The sequence below is a fragment of the Pseudophryne corroboree genome, unplaced genomic scaffold (assembly GCF_028390025.1).
Source record: "Pseudophryne corroboree isolate aPseCor3 unplaced genomic scaffold, aPseCor3.hap2 scaffold_361, whole genome shotgun sequence".
In the NCBI taxonomy this organism is placed as follows: Eukaryota; Metazoa; Chordata; class Amphibia; order Anura; family Myobatrachidae; genus Pseudophryne; species Pseudophryne corroboree.
In genome coordinates, this window is record NW_026970016.1 from 592817 (window position 1) to 609924 (window position 17108).

Here is a 17108-nt window from a genome sequence, read left to right on the forward strand (position 1 = left end):
TTTTCTGGTGGAAGGGCAGCTTCCCTGACTGCAGATAGCTCCAGTTCCTGGAAACAGATTTCTTAGCTTTCAATGGGATAAAAAACTAGAGAGTCCTATCTTTCAGGAAGTACTGGGGACACCTTTCAGGAGGTACCGGGGACACCTACCAGGAGGTACTGGGGGTCACCTTTCAGGAGGTTCTGGGGTCACCTTTCAGGAGGGTCTGGGGACACCTTTCAGGAGGTACTGGGGACACCTTCCAGGAGGTATTGGGGACACCTTCCAGGAGGTACTGGGGACACCTTTCAGGAGTTACTGGGGACTTGGGGATCAGAGTTCAGGAGCAATCAACCAATGAATATATAAAACTGCATACCAGGCGTGTGGAGCTGGAACAGGGACCAGCTGCTGGAAGACTGATATCTCTGGTTCTGGGCACAGTAGAGGAAAGCTGCCAGTGTCCACCAAAAGGGAAGAGTCGCAGTTTTGGAGTTTACCCTCAGAAAAACTCTAAGTCAGACAGAACCCAAGATATCTCGCTGGGAAGAGCAATTAGCAGGCTTGGATGGGGACCACTGCTTAGAAGTCGGATATCTCTGGTTCCCTGGGGCCGAATTTAAAAAAATCTAGTACTCATGGAAAAAGGGGACCATCAGCTATCAGCTTAGGGCCCTTATGCTTCTGGGGCCCTTGGGCAAATGCCCATTGAGCCCATATGAAAAGACAGCCCTCGCTGTATGTAAAACCTCGCCATTTGTGTCAGGAACAGATCCGTCTGACTCAGAACCAGATCCAGTGGCGGAGCAATAATGGACGGCTTCCATTTATCTATAATATAAGGACAGTCCCAATCCCAGGCCCTGCATCACATGGGACAATACTCTCACCACACTAAGGGGCCATTTATCATACAGTATTCATGGCTATGTCCCCAAAAACACCCATTATTGGGGCTAGCCACAAAGACTATGTATCCCTGCAATGTGTGGAGGAGGGATCGGAGCAGGTATCAGAGATCCCTCCATTGCAGCCCACAGCCGCATGCCCCATAGGTTTCTATGGGGGATGCGATGCTGCCCGATGTTTCAATATCGAAAATGCTTTCCCAGCTACCCTCATCTTCTGATGGCATCAGCCTGTTGCAGCCTATGGGCTACACTTTGGTGCATGTAGTTCCGGCAGAGTTCCCAGGATCCTTCCACTGCGCATGTGCACTCTGCATATCACTGGGACAGGCTCCTTTTGGAGACCCTGACACGGCCTGTGCCGGGTTATACATTCACCTGAAGTGATCACATTCTGCAATGCGATCCTGGGCGCTAATATCACGCAAGTACGATCATTGATAAATGGGCCCCTGAGAATGTCCGTTTCCTCTGCTGACTTCACTGCAGCGGTGATTTCATCAGAATCAGATAAATACCTGTAACAGCAAATCATTACCCCGGACTTAGTTACTGCAAAGGGAAGACCAGAGGTGTCTGCTACTCTGCTTAGCACATGTCCCGTCCTCCGACCTCTCACTGTGACTTTCCTCTGACTGATTGTGTATATTCATCCGCAGGGTATACCGACACAGCCGCACTGGACTCGTTACTCGCTCAGGAATCGCTGAAGCCGCATTATCCCATTGCTCCCTGCCATGTGGGTAAGTCGTCAAGCGCCTCTATATTACATCAATAAATAATATACACACCACCCCGCCCAGGTCACAGCTGTACAGTCTGCTCCCACAGTACATTTGCAGAGTTGGGGATCCAGGTGGAGAGGACGTGGTGGAAGTTCTTTCTATGCAAACATTCGGCCACATTTATGTTGTAACCTCAGAGCCAGATTAAGGTCCATGTGGGCCTGGAGCTGAAATGTGTGAAGGGCCTATTGTGTGCCACCGCAGGGGGTGTGACCAGCACTGTGGGGGTGTGACTACTGAAGTGGGGGTGTGGTCTACACAGGTGGTGTGGTCAATACCGTGGGATGAAGGACACGTGCGTGTGTGTGTATATATATATATATATATATATATATATATACACACACACACACACACACACACACTTGCTGTACAGTAGCGGATCTTGCCACGGGCAAGCAGGACTTTTGCCCAGGGCGCCACCTTCCGGAGGGCGCCGGCGCCATCCGGAGGGCGCCGTACCATGGCAAGATCCGCTACTGCCCGCCGTGTCCCGCTGGAGCTGCCTGCTGCGTCCCGCTGTGAAGGGAACTAGACGCGTAGCGTCTAGTTTCCCTTCGTGGAGAGGACCTTTACTGTGCGGTGCGCGTCTAGTTTCCCTTCGTGGAGAGGACATTTGCTGTGCGGTGCGCGTCTAGTTTCCCTTCGTGGAGAGGACATTTGCTGTGCGGTGCGCGATGACGTAATCGTGCACCGCACAGCATTTCAGCGGCGCTACTACTGTACAGGGGGCGTAACGGACCATGCCCCCTGTATGAAGCCATGTCCCTATTTCCCGCTCGCGGCGCAAAAAGGCCTAGAACCGGCCCTGACTGTACATACACAAACACCAGAAACATACACAAATATGAAAGCTCATTCACAAAATATTTCTTATGGTGCTTGCATATACCATGTACAGAAGTACTGATCAGCTGCAGCAGCAGCCAGCATGACATGGACCATCATCTCCATTCAGAAGGCAGCAGCAGTGAGTTTCAAAGTTGGCTACAGTCACCGGACAGCCAGTACAGCCTTCACAGAGATGAGTTTTTGTGTTTTGGGCATGGACCTTAGGGGTGGATTGGGATGGCAAACCAGCCCGGGAAATGTGTAGAAACAGCCCTAACGAAGGCAGGGTCTTTTGAATGGGTGGGGTCTGTCCCTCGACATAGAGCATGATTCTGAGTCTTGACCTTCCTTGAATCTTTTGCTGCAGTTGCGCTTTAGACATTTACTGTATGCTGATGCTGCTACAAAGCCCTTCCCTGATGGGGTGTGGTTCATCAAATCGACAGTGTCTAGGTCGACAATGTTTAGGTCGACCACTATAGGTCGACAGTCACTAGGTCGACATGGATGGAAGGTCGACAGGGTTTCTAGGTCGACATGTGCTAGGTCGACAGGTCTAAAGGTCGACATGAGGATTTATTTATTTTTGGTGTCGTTTTCTTCGTAGAGTGACCGGGATCCCAAATTAGTGCACCGCTACGCTCGCCATGCTTCGGGCATGGTGCCTTCGCTCCGCTACCGCTTCGCTCAGCACACTTTACCGTTCCAGTCGTAGTCCACGTGGATCGTTAAGTATGAAAAAATAAAAAAAAATAAAAAAAAATAAGAATTTACTCACCGGTAATTCTATTTCTCGTAGTCCGTAGTGGATGCTGGGAACTCCGTAAGGACCATGGGGAATAGCGGCTCCGCAGGAGTCTGGGCACAACTAAAAGAAAGCTTTTAGACTACCTGGTGTGCACTGGCTCCTCCCTCTATGACCCTCCTCCAGACCTCAGTTAGGATACTGTGCCCGGAAGAGCTGACACAATAAGGAAGGATTTTGAATCCCGGGTAAGACTCATACCAGCCACACCAATCACACCGTATAACTCGTGATACTATATCCAGTTAACAGTATGAAATTTAACTGAGACTCTCAACAGATGGCTCAACAATAACCCTTTAGTAAAGCAATAACTATATACAAGTATTGCAGACAATCCGCACTTGGGACGGGCGCCCAGCATCCACTACGGACTACGAGAAATAGAATTACCGGTGAGTAAATTCTTATTTTCTCTGACGTCCTAGTGGATGCTGGGAACTCCGTAAGGACCATGGGGATTATACCAAAGCTCCCAAACGGGCGGGAGAGTGCGGATGACTCTGCAGCACCGAATGAGAGAACTCAAGGTCCTCCTCAGCCAGGGTATCAAATTTGTAGAATTTTGCAAACGTGTTTGCCCCTGACCAAGTAGCAGCTCGGCAAAGTTGTAAAGCCGAGATCCCTCGGGCAGCCGCCCAAGATGAGCCCACCTTCCTTGTAGAATGGGCTTTTACTGATTTAGGATGCGGCAGTCCAGCCGCAGAATGCGCCAGCTGAATTGTGCTACAAATCCAGCGAGCAATAGTCTGCTTAGAAGCAGGAGCACCCAGTTTGTTGGGTGCATACAGGATAAATAGCGAGTCAGTTTTCCTGACTCCAGCCGTCCTGGAAACATAAATTTTCAAGGCCCTGACTACGTCCAGTAACTTGGAATCCTCCAAGTCGCTAGTAGCCGCAGGCACTACAATAGGTTGGTTCAAGTGAAAAGCAGATACCACCTTAGGGAGAAACTAAGGACGAGTCCTCAATTCTGCCCTATCCATATGGAAAATCAGATAAGGGCTTTTACATGACAAAGCCGCCAATTCTGACACACGCCTGGCCGAAGCCAAGGCCAATAACATGACCACTTTCCACGTGAGATATTTTAGATCCACGGTCTTTAGTGGCTCAAACCAATGTGATTTTAGGAAATTCAACACCACGTTGAGATCCCAGGGTGCCACTGGAGGCACAAAAGGGGGCTGAATATGCAGCACTCCTTTTACAAATGTCTGAACTTCAGGTAGTGAAGCTAGTTCTTTTTGGAAGAAAAATCGACAGAGCCGATATCTGTACCTTAATGGAGCCTAATTTTAGGCCCATAGTCACTCCTGCCTGTAGGAAGTGCAGAAATCGACCCAGCTGAAATTCCTCTGTTGGGGCCTTATTGGCCTCACACCAAGCAACATATTTCCGCCATATGCGGTGATAATGTTTTACCGTTACATCTTTCCTGGCTTTAATCAGCATAGGAATGACATCCTCCGGAATGCCCTTTTCCTTTAGGACCCGGTGTTCAACCGCCATGCCGTCAAACGCAGCCGCGGTAAGTCTTGGAACAGACAGGGCCCCTGCTGCAGCAGGTCCTGTCTGAGCGGCAGAGGCCATGAGTCCTCTGAGATCATCTCTTGATGTTCCGGGTACCAAGCTCTTCTTGGCCAATCCGGAACCACGAGTATTGTCCTTACTCCTCGTTTTCTTATTATTCTTAGTACCTTTGGTATGAGAGGCAGAGGAGGGAACACATAAACTGACTGGTACACCCACGATGTCACTAGAGCGTCCACCGCTATCGCCTGAGGGTCCCTTGACCTGGCGCAATATCTCTCCAGTTTTTTGTTTAGGCGGGACGCCATCATGTCCACCTGTGGCCGTTCCCAACGATTTACAATCAGTGTGAAGACTTCTGGATGAAGTCCCCACTCTCCCGGGTGGAGGTCGTGCCTGCTGAGGAAGTCTGCTTCCCAGTTGTCCACTCCCGGAATGAACACTGCTGACAGTGCTAGCACGTGATTTTCCGCCCATCGGAGAATCCTTGTGGCTTCTGCCATTGCCGTCCTGCTTCTTGTGCCGCCCTGTCGGTTTACATGGGCGACCGCCGTGATGTTGTCTGACTGGATCAGTACCGGCTGGTGTAGAAGCAGGGGTTTTGCCTGACTTAGGGCATTGTAAATGGCCCTTAGTTCTAGAATATTTATATGTAAGGAAGTCTCCTGACTCGACCATAGTCCTTGGAAGTTTCTTCCCTGTGTGACTGCCCCCCAGCCTCGAAGACTGGCATCCGTGGTCACCAGGACCCAGTCCTGTATGCCGAATCTGCGGCCCTCTAGGAGATGAGCACTCTGCAGCCACCACAGCAGAGACACCCTGGTTCTTGGAGACAGGGTTATTAGCCGATGCATCTGAAGATGCGATCCGGACCATTGGTCCAATAGGTCCCACTGAAAGATTCTGGCATGGAACCTGCCGAAAGGAATTGCTTCGTAAGAAGCCACCATCTTTCCCAGGACTCGCGTGCAGTGATGCATCGACACCTGTTTTGGTTTCAGGAGGTCTCTGACTAGAGATGACAGCTCCTTGGCTTTCTCCTCCGGGAGAAACACTTTTTTCTGGACTGTGTCCAAAATCATTCCCAGGAACAGTAGACGTGTCGTCGGAACCAGCTGTGACTTTGGAATATTCAGAATCCAACCGTGCTGGTGTAGCACCTCCTGAGATAGTGCTACTCCTACCAACAACTGCTCCCTGGATCTCGCCTTTATTAGGAGATCGTCCAAGTACGGGATAATTAAAACTCCCTTTTTTCGAAGGAGTATCATCATTTCCGCCATTACCTTGGTAAACACCCTCGGTGCCGTGGACAGTCCAAATGGCAGCGTCTGGAATTGGTAATGGCAATTTTGTACCGCAATCTGAGGTACTCCTGGTGAGGATGATAAATGGGGACATGCAGGTAAGCATCCTTGATGTCCAGGGATACCATGTAATCCCCCTCGTCCAGGCTTGCAATAACCGCCCTGAGCGATTCCACCTTGAACTTGAACTTTTTTATGTATGTGTTCAAGGATTTCAAATTTAAAATGGGTCTCACCGAACCGTTCGGTTTCGGTACCACAAACAGTGTGGAATAGTAACCCCGTCCTTGTTGAAGTAGGGGCACCTTGACTATCACCTGCTGGGAATACAGCTTGTGAATTGCCTCTAGCACAGCCTCCCTGCCTGAGGGAGTTGTTGGCAAGGCAGATTTGAGGAAACGGCGGGGGGGAGACGCCTCGAATTCCAGTCTGTACCCCTGAGATACTACTTGCAAGATCCAGGGATCCACCTGTGAGCGAGCCCACTGATCGCTGAAATTTTTGAGGCGGCCCCCCACCGTACCTGGCTCCGCCTGTGGAGCCCCACCGTCATGCGGCGGACTTGGAAGAAGCGGGGGAGGACTTTTGCTCCTGGGAACCTGCTGTTTGTTGCAGTCTTTTTCCCCTACCTCTGGACAGAAAGGACCCGCTTTTTCCACGCCTGTTTTTCTGGGTCCGAAAGGACTGTACTTGATAAAACGGCGCCTTTTTAGGCTGTGAGGGAACATGGGGTAAAAATGCTGACTTCCCAGACGTTGCTGTGGAAACTAGGTCCGAGAGACCATCCCCAAATAATTCCTCACCCTTATATGGTAACACTTCCATGTGCCTTTTTGAATCTGCATCTCCTGTCCAGTGGCGAGTCCATAAGCATCTCCTAGCAGAGATGGATAATGCACTTACTTTAGATGCCAGCCGGCAGATTTCCCTCTGTGCATCTCTCATGTCTAAGACTGAGTCTTTTATATGCTCTATGGTTAGCAGAATAGTGTCCCTGTCTAGGGTGTCAATATTTTCTGACAGTTTATCTGACCACGCAGCGGCAGCACTGCACATACATGCTGACGCAATAGCTGGTCTAAGTATAATGCCTGAGTGTGTATATACAGACTTCAGGATCAACTCCTGCTTTCTATCAGCAGGTTCCTTGAGGGCGGCCGTATCCGGAGACGGAAGTGCCACCTTTTTAGACAAACGTGTGAGCGCTTTATCCACCCTAGGAGTAGTGATGAGCGGATTCGGTTTTACTCGGTTTTACTCGGTTCTCAAAACAGAATCTTATTGGCTATCCAAAACACGTGACATCAGTGAGCCAATAAGATTCTGTTTTGAGAACCGAGTAAAACCGAGTAAAACCGAATCCGCTCATCACTACCTAGGAGGTGTTTCCCAACGTGACCTGTCCTCTGGCGGGAAAGGGAACGCCATTAGTAATTTTTTTGAAATCACCAATTTCTTATCAGGGGAAGCCCACGCTTCTTCACACACTTCATTTAATTCTTCAGATGGGGGAAAAACTATTGGAAGTTTTTTCTCCCCAAACATAATACCCTTTTTTGAGGTACCTGGGTTTATATCAGAAAGGTGTAAAACCTCTTTCATTGCCTCAATCATGCAATGAATGGCCCTAGTGGACATTAGATTTGACTCATCGTCGTCGACACTGGTATCAGTATCCGTGTCGACATCTGCGTCTGCCATCTGAGGTAGCGGGCATTTTAGAGCCCCTGATGGCCTTTGAGACACCTGGGCAGGCACGAGCTGAGAAGCCGGCTGTCCCGCATTTGGCATGTCGTCAAATTTTTTGTGTAAGGAGTCAACACTTGCACGTAATTCCTTCCATAAGTCCATCCACTCAGGTGTCTGCCCCGCAGGGGGTGACATCACATTTATAGGCATCTGCTCCGCCTCCACATAAGTCTCCTCATCAAACATGTCGACACAGCCGTACCGACACACCGCACACACACCGGGAATGCTCTAACAGAGGACAGGACCCCACAGAAGCCCTTTGGGGAGACAGAGATAGAGTATGCCAGCACACACCAGAGCGCTATATAATGCAGGGACTAACTGAATTATGTCCCCTATAGCTGCTATAATATTTACTGCGCCTAAATTTAGTGACCCCCCTCTCTTTTTTACCCTTTCTGTAGTGTAGACTGCAGGGGAGAGTCAGGGAGCTTCCTTCCAGCGGAGCTGTGAGGGAGAAATGGCGCCAGTGTGCTGAGGGAGATAGCTCCGCCCCTTTTTCACTGACTTTTCTCCCGCTTTTTTAAGGATTCTGGCAGGGGTAATTATCACATATATAGCCTCTGGGGCTATGTATTGTGATTGTTTTGCCAGCCAAGGTGTTTTTATTGCTGCTCAGGGCGGCGCCCCCCCCCCCCCCCTTCCAGCGCCCTGCACCCTCAGTGACCGGAGTGTGAAGTGTGTATGAGGAGCAATGGCGCACAGCTGCAGTGCTGTGCGCTACCTTGGTGAAGACAGAAGTCTTCATGCCGCCGATTTTCCGGACTTCTTCTTGCTTCTGGCTCTGTAAGGGGGGCGGCGGCGCGGCTCCGGGACCGAACATCAAGGCCAGTTCCATGCGGTCGATCCCTTTGGAGCTAATGGTGTCCAGTAGCCTAAGAAGCCCAAGCTAGCTGCAAGCAGGTAGGTTCGCTTCTTCTCCCCTTAGTCCCTCGTTGCAGTGAGCCTGTTGCCAGCAGGTCTCACTGTAAAATAAAAAACCTAAATTATACTTTCTTTCTAAGAGCTCAGGAGAGCCCCTAGTGTGCATCCAGCTTGGCCGGGCACAAAAATCTAACTGAGGCTTGGAGGAGGGTCATAGTGGGAGGAGCCAGTGCACACCAGGTAGTCTAAAAGCTTTCTTTTAGTTGTGCCCAGACTCCTGCGGAGCCGCTATTCCCCATGGTCCTTACGGAGTTCCCAGCATCCACTAGTACGTCAGAGAAATGTGAAAAACTCATGTCGACCTTTAGACCTGTCGACCTAGCACATGTCGACCTTCCATCCATGTCGACCTAGTGATTGTCGACCTAAACATTGTCGATCTTCAGACCTGATCCCCCCTGATGTACATCCATGGGAATGTGCAAGGGCTGAAACCACCCCTGCCAGTGTGTACAGATGCTGAAATCATGCTTTGTGTGTTATTAGACACCACCATTGGTTGCACCACTGACATTTGCACCAGCCCTATGCTAGAAGAGGTAAAAACTGGCATATCAGGGACAAACAAGTCTGTTAGTAGACAGTGCTTCCAGAGGGTATCAGAAGCTGGTTCCTGGTTAGAAAATGGAGGCGCAGCACTTTCTCCTAACAGGCTTGTTTGCACATGATATTCCAGTTTTTGCCTTTTCTGATGTACGTGTGATTTATACTAAGTGAACCATTGTGCTGTTAACATACTACGCTGCTATATTTTTGTCCCCTATTTCTTTTGTCTTTGTGCACCCTACAGTAAATATCACCCCAATACACAAATTGCCCCACTTATTGCAATCCAGTAAACACAGCCCTCTCCCCATATTACAGTCCAGTAAACATGGCCCACTCCCTCATGCTACAGTCCAGTAATCACGACCCCCTCCCCAATATTGCAGTCCAGTAAACACGACCCCCTCCCCATACTACAGTCCAGTAAACACGACCCCCTCCCCATACTACAGTCCAGTAAACACGGCCCCCGCCCCATACTACAGTCCAGTAAACACGACCCCCTCCCCATACTACAGTCCAGTAAACACGGCCCCCGCCCCAATATTACAGTCCAGTAAACACAGCCCTCTCCCCATATTACAGTCCAGTAAACATGGCCCACTCCCTCATGCTACAGTCCAGTAATCACGACCCCCTCCCCAATATTGCAGTCCAGTAAACACGGCCCCCTCCCCCATACTACAGTCCAGGAAATACAGCCCCCTCCTCCATATTACAGTCCAGGAAACATGGCCCCTCCCCCATATTACAGTCCAGTAAACATGGCCCCTCCCCCATATTACCCCCCTACACACAGTGCTCCCATATTACCCCCTCCCCCAGTCAACACAGTGCCCTAATATTAAAGTATTGTATACACAGCCCCCTCCCCCATATTACAGTCCAGCATAGCCAACACCTCATGATACCTTCGTTTTCCTATAGAAAGCAGCTGCATAGAGGAAGCCAGGACACTGTGGAGGGGAGGGGCAGGCATTCCAGTGACACACGCAGCAGACGAGGAGCAGGAAGAGGGGAGGGGCTAGGCTGATACATGCAGCCCACCCAGAGGCAGCCCACCCTGAAGACCGTGATAGGCTGGCTGGTCTCTGGGGAGGGGACATCTACTGTAATGTGAAGGTGCCGTGGCTGCAGTGCCGGCCGAGTCACATGATCAGTTTCCCAGCGGCACAGCTGTTGACAGATCAGGTTATTCCGCCCAGTAATTAGCTGTGAATGCCTCCTGATAAGAGCTAAGCTCCAATTGCTGCAGCAGCTTAGTGATGAGCCCGTGCGGTGGTGACAGGGGAGGAAGAGTGAACAGCCCACCCTAGCCCGGCCAAAGGAAAACTATCCTGGGATCCCACCGAGCCAATCTGCTGCCCCTGCAACCCCCCCCCCCCCCCATGGGCGTGATGATGGGGCGGGTGTCACCTCCTGGTGTGAAGGCGGCACTGAGACATGCAGCGCAGTTAGGGGCCGGGATAATGGAGCGCTTCACTGCACCAGTATGTAACTTCTGGTATGTCGGGTGTTTGAACTACTACCAGGGAAAGGGGTGTTGGAGTGGGCTGGGCCGCACACGGACGATGGCAAGCTGTGTAGCAGGAAAAAACGTTTCTTGTCTACACTAGCAGAGCAATGCTGTGGGCCTATTTTGATGGGGAGGCCTGGAGCTGCAGCTCCACCCGCCCCATTGTTAATCCGGCCCTGTGTAACCTCACAGGTGCAATGCAGAAGACTCCACATTTGCAGTGGCTTATAAGTCGCTACAGATCTCAGTGTCAATTGCCGGATATAATATGTTGTGTGGTGGATTTAATACTCACGTGTAACTTGTGGCTTGGCCAGCGTGGCTAGTGGAAAAATATGTAACAAAAAAAATATGTGAGCCCCCTTTGTCCAATAGTCCCGGGCTATTGAGCCCAGACCCGTCCTCTGGGTTTTATGCACATCGATCTCTGCACCTTTGGAACTTACAGTCACAGTTGCTGACTTTCTGGGTGTCAGGTCGGCACAACAAGGGGTAGATCACAGGGGTGGGTCAAGGCTTAGGAGGCAGTACGGGGGCATGGTGGCCGCAATTGCATCATCGTTACCACACCCTCCACTATACAATGCTGACATTACTGCATTTGGGGGCGTGGCTATGATGACTTGATCGTATCATCGACCTCCCGGACTGCCCACTTCACTCGAGTGGGCAGCTAGGTGGTAGTCAGCGGCCGGCTCCGGGCGATTTGACACTTTTCCTAGAGTTCGGGAGAGTCACCCAATTTTTGGGAAGTATGCTTACAGTCTATATCCCTCAGTACCCATGTGGAGTTTGTATGTTCTCCATATGCTTGCATGCGTGTCCTCCTGATAGGCAGGTTACCTGGCTTCAGGCTGCAGAGAATATAGAATACAAGCTCCAGGCAGGGACTCATGTGATAGAGGCTGGCCATCAACTACAGTGTCTGGGGCAAACTGAAGCAAGTTACCCCAGCAATTCTACCTCCAACCACAAATGACAACATCTCTGCAGGCTGTGGGTTAAATATCCATGACAATAAAATGTTAAGTCGAAGAGCCATAAATTAATATAACACCTACCTGTACCAGCCCCATTTAACAAAGCAGAGAACATTCTGATGACCTCTATGCAATACAGAGATCATTACAGAGACTGATATGCAATACAGGGAGCATTCTACTAACCAGACAATACAAAGAGCAATCTAGTGACCAATACAGATGTGTCTCCATACTGTACATCATTCTACAGTCGCACCAAACAGCCCCTCTCAGCGCGCCAGGTCTCGTGAGACTCTGCTAGCGTTGGGCGTCTTTTTTGCAGAAAAGGCATCTTAGTCGCAGATGCATCAGGAGACTGTGCTGTTAATGCGATATGCAACACTTGTACATCTGTGTGCGACTGAGTCTGAATCTCTATGCCCAGTACTACGGTGCAGCGGCCACGATCTGTTGTGCTTATTATACAGACTCTGTCGCACAAACTGTACAAGTGTCACATATCACATTAATCAGAGCAGTCTCCTGGTGCATTCTGTGTGGCGTCTTGAGGCTAGATCTATGAGGACACATTTGTATATACAGTACAGAGAGATTTCCAATGACCTATATACAATACATTGAGCATTCTATTGACTGCAATACAAGACAGGCAGCACTCAAATGCCCTCTATACAATACATGGAACATTCTAGTAAATGTTGTACAATAGGGAGAGCACTAATATACAATATATGGAGCATTCCAGTGACCAATATACAGTATATGGAGCATTCTAGTGACCAATATACAATATTTGGAGCATTCTAGTGACCAATATACAATATACGGAGCATTCTAGTGACCAATATACAATATATGGAGCATTCTAGTGACCAATATACAATATATGGAGCATTCTAGTGACCAATATACAATATATGGAGCACTCTAGTGGCCAATATACAATATATGGAGCATTCTAGTGACCAATATACAATATATGGAGCATTCTAGTGACCAATATACAATATATGGGGCATTCTAGTGACCAATATACAATGCCTAGAGCATTCTAGTGACCAATATACAATATATGGAGCATTCTATTGACCAATATACAATATATGGAGCATGCTACTGACCAATATACAATATATGGAGCATTCTAGTGACCATTATACAATATATGGAGCATTCTACTGACCTTATACAGAAAGTCCCTCCACAGAGAATGTGTGCTAAATAATATGACAAAACACTTATTTTTAAAACACTTTATTTACATGAAATAAAACAGAATTTGTTATATACTCATCTGCATTAAGTGTTGTCCCTCTCTGGCCTGCCACAGCTGTAACCAGAGACAGCGCTCACTGCGGAGGGACTTTTTGAACTCCCTGTAGAATACACAGAACATTCTAGTGACCAATGTACAATGTATGGCGCATTGTAGTGACTGACATACAATAAACACAGTATTATACTGACAAATAAACAATGCTTGGAGAACATCTGGCCATTCATACGAGTCCCTGCCCCCGTGGAGCTTATAATCTATATTCCCTACCACATGTCCACACCACATATACGCTATGGTTACTTTACATAGGGAGAGGAATCAGCAGCAGAGAGAAGTAATAATGCCACTGTATAGGTCATTGGCCTCATCTAGAATACTGTGTCCAGTTCTGGAGGCCATATCTTCAGAAGGAGATTACTACATTAGAGACTGTACAGAGAAGGGCAACTAAAATGGTGCATGGTCTACATCACACAACTTACCCAGAAAGACTAAGAAATCTCACTATGTATAGTGTGGAGCAGAGAAGGGAAAGGGGGGACATGATAGAGACTGTCACATATATCAAGGGTATTATCAGGGTACAGGAGGGAAACATGTCTCACAGGGGGCGGGATGTATTAAGATCAATGCGCTGATGGAGGCCCCCTGCGATACCTGTGAGGTGGTGTGCGGGGGGTCTCCGTCACCTCCCAGGGGTCTCCACACTCCCCGCACGCCGGGAAGCAGCAGCAGGCTATCCCCGGCGCCTCCTCCTCCCCCCTGCAGCCGGAAGGACCTCCGTCTGCGTTGCTAGGGGGAGGAGGAGTTTACCTTCCGTATCCAGGCTGCCTGGAGGAAGGTATGCGGGGGGAGGAGGGGAGGCATCTGCGGCCGGGGGCGGCAGAGGCGACGGGTTGCGGCGTCCGGCGATAAGAAGCCCATAGGCTTCTATGGGGTATTGACATCCAAAGATGGCGATACCGCGGGCGGCGAAAACCCGGCAGCCGGGTCTTAGTACATTTCAAAATGCGGTAAAACCCCCGAAAACGGGGGTTTTACCGCATTTTTCCCTTAGTACATCCCACCCAGGGAGAGAAGTAATAGGACATGAGGACATGCACTGACACTGGAGGGGGGGGAGGGTCAGGGGAAGGGAACCCCAATGCCAGAATCCCGACACTGCTCAGAAGACCGACGCCTGGATCCAGACATGGATTACAATAGTAAAGCATAACGCTAACGGCAGTATGTCTTTGGGGTGTGGAAGGACACCAGGGCACACAGAGGAAACTAATCAAACCTGTGTACACATACAAACTCCACACAGATCAAGCTCTGCAGGTATCAAACTCATGGCCCCATATCTGCAAGGCTGCAGTACTACCACTGTGCCACCATGCTGTAAATGGGAGAGGCCACAATCTGAACCTAATTATTTGTGTGTGTTACATATAAATGGGGACATTCCTGGGTGTATTGTGAAGAACATAAAAAAACATTTCACGCCCGGTGACCCCTGAGAGCGAAGCCCCAGCGTCATTAACACTAGCGGGAATATACTGTAGGCGGAGGAGACTGTGATGTTATATGTTGCACAGTTCCGCTCTCCGGAAGTTTCCACACACCTACCTAGGCACACTCCTCGCCCACAGGGCACGAGAAAAAAGAAGCTTCTACAGGTCCAACCATCCAAGTCAAAATCTCTTTCATAAATGAGGCCAATCTGCACCTTAATGTACTTTCTAAGTCCTGAGCTCATAGTGAGACATTACACTGTTATATAACTATGAATGACAGACGTATGCAGTGACCGAAAGCGCCATATCGATATTATTGTGATATCCTTCATGGCACGTCTGTGATCATGCTACATGAATGATATCAAACATGGCTCAGCATATGACTGTATGAATAACTAATAACAGTCCATGGGAAGTCTTTGGTTACAGCTACTGTTAATGTCTGTTGGGTAACACCATCTTCATTTTCTCTTTAGGAACATTATCGTCCAGAGCCAGTGTGAATCTGAGAAGTACCACACAGTTCCTGCTCCTATTCTGTGTCTGCTGGATGCTCTAACCCTCAGCTTCCAAAGACTCCTCAGCTTCCAGAGACTCCTCAGCTTCCAGAGACCCATCAGCTTCCGGAGACCCATCAGCTTCCAGAAACATCTCAGCTTCCAGAGACACCTCAGCTTCCAGAGACCCCTCAGCTTTCAGAGTCCCTTCAGCTTTCAGAGACCCCTCAGCTTCCAGAGACACCTCAGCTTTCAGAGTCCCTTCAACTTCCAGAGACCCCTCAGCTTCCAGAGTCCCTCCAGCTTTCAGAGACCCCTCAGCTTCCATAGACCCCTCAGCTTCCCTGAGACCCCTCATCTTCCAGAGTCCCTTCAGCTTCCAGAGACCCCTCATCTTCCAGAGACCCCTCATCTTCCAGAGACCCCTCAGCTTCCATAGACACCTCATCTTACAGAGTCCCTTCAGCTTCCAGAGACCCTTCAGCTTCCAGAGACCCTTCAGCTTCCAGAGACCCCTCAGCTTCCAGAGACCCCCTCATCTTACAGAGTCCCTTCAGCTTCCAGAGACCCCTCATCTTCCAGAAACACCTCAGCTCCCAGAGACACCTCAGCTTCCAGAGACCCCTCAGCTTCCAGAGACCCCTCATCTTCCAGAGACCCCTCAGCTTCCAGAGACCCCTCATCTTACAGAGTCCCTTCAGGTCCCAGAGACCCCTCATCTTACAGAAATACCTCAGCTCCCAGCGACACCTCAGCTTCCAGAGACCCCTCAGCTTCCAGAGACCCCTCAGTTTCCAGAGTCCCTTCAGCTTTCAGAGACCCCTCAGCTTCCAGAGACACCTCAGCTTCCAGAGTCCCTTCAGCTTTCAGAGACCCCTCAGCTTCTATAGACCCCTCAGTTTCCCTCAGACCCCTCATCTTCCAGAGTCCCTTCAGCTTCCAGAGACGCCTCATCTTCCAGAGACCCCTCATCTTCCAGAGACCCCTCAGCTTCCAGAGACCCCTCATCTTACATAGACCCCTCATCTTACAGAGTCCCTTCAGCTTCCAGAGACCCCTCAGCTTCCAGAGACCCCTCATCTTACAGAGTCCCTTCAGCTTCCAGAGACCCCTCATCTTCCAGAGACCCTTCATCTTCCAGAGACCCCTCATCTTCAAGAGACCCCTCACCTTCCAAAGACCCCTCACCTTCCAGAGACCCCCCAGCCTACAGACACTCTTCACCCAGTCTCATCATATCAGTGACAGTTACTAATTCCATATCCCGGGGACCCTGTGTCTATATCTCTGGTAGAGATAACATGTGTGCCCCTAGAACCCTCTCTGGCACTGCCCTGCAGTAACTAATAACACTGGCCACAGTCAGCAATGGTCTCAGAGACAGATTCCCAGGTAACAAGAAATGGAAAATGGGTTAAATGGAAAATGTTCCAATGGGGATTTTTGTACCTGAAAACTGTCTGTTGATTGTGACACCATCGCTGTGTACTCTGAGGAAATATTATTTTTAAAGTATTTGTCTTTTAATTAGGTTGTTTTTTTGTTTTGTTTTTTTTTTAGCTTAGGATGACTGTAGTTTATTGGCTTCTGTGTGTTACTGTAGTGTGTAACTTTAATTAAACACATTTCTTTACCTTTCTAACTTTTATGCTGTGCTTTGTAGCATATCCATTTCATCATCCCAATCAGATTTCATTCTTCTTATAACACTTGGACACAGCACAGACCACCTCTGCCCTCTTGCAGCTTTATACATTTATCACAGAGCACATCATCCTGGTAATATATTGTAGTGTGTGATAACAGGTGTCACTTGGGAGAAAGCAGCTACTGAAACGTATCTGATCCCAACATCTATTACCAGGTAATCAGGACCTAGCCCTGACTTATACAGTGTCAGTCAGGACACCGGCAGATAATGTTTGTGTGTGTGTGAGGATGGGGGGAGGTTAGCAAGTCTT

General features: G+C 49.3%; 1 protein-coding gene and 1 long non-coding RNA gene across 2 annotated transcripts in view; one reads left to right on the plus strand and one right to left on the minus strand.

Annotated features, from left to right (window-relative positions):
• Positions 1–10742, minus strand: part of LOC135020953 (uncharacterized) — a 180611-nt gene extending 169869 nt beyond the window's left edge. The window contains exon 1 of the long non-coding RNA XR_010218287.1: positions 10282–10742. This is a non-coding gene — a long non-coding RNA (uncharacterized LOC135020953). The remainder of the gene's footprint in view (positions 1–10281) is intronic.
• The window catches only part of LOC135020952 (uncharacterized), a 225421-nt gene extending 208658 nt beyond the window's left edge, over positions 1–16763 (plus strand). The window contains exons 9-10 of the mRNA XM_063953218.1: positions 1547–1630; positions 15127–16763. Coding sequence (XP_063809288.1) covers positions 1547–1630; positions 15127–15209 — 167 coding nt within the window. The 3' untranslated portion in view covers positions 15210–16763. The remainder of the gene's footprint in view (positions 1–1546; positions 1631–15126) is intronic.
• Positions 16764–17108: the final 345 nt, after the last annotated feature.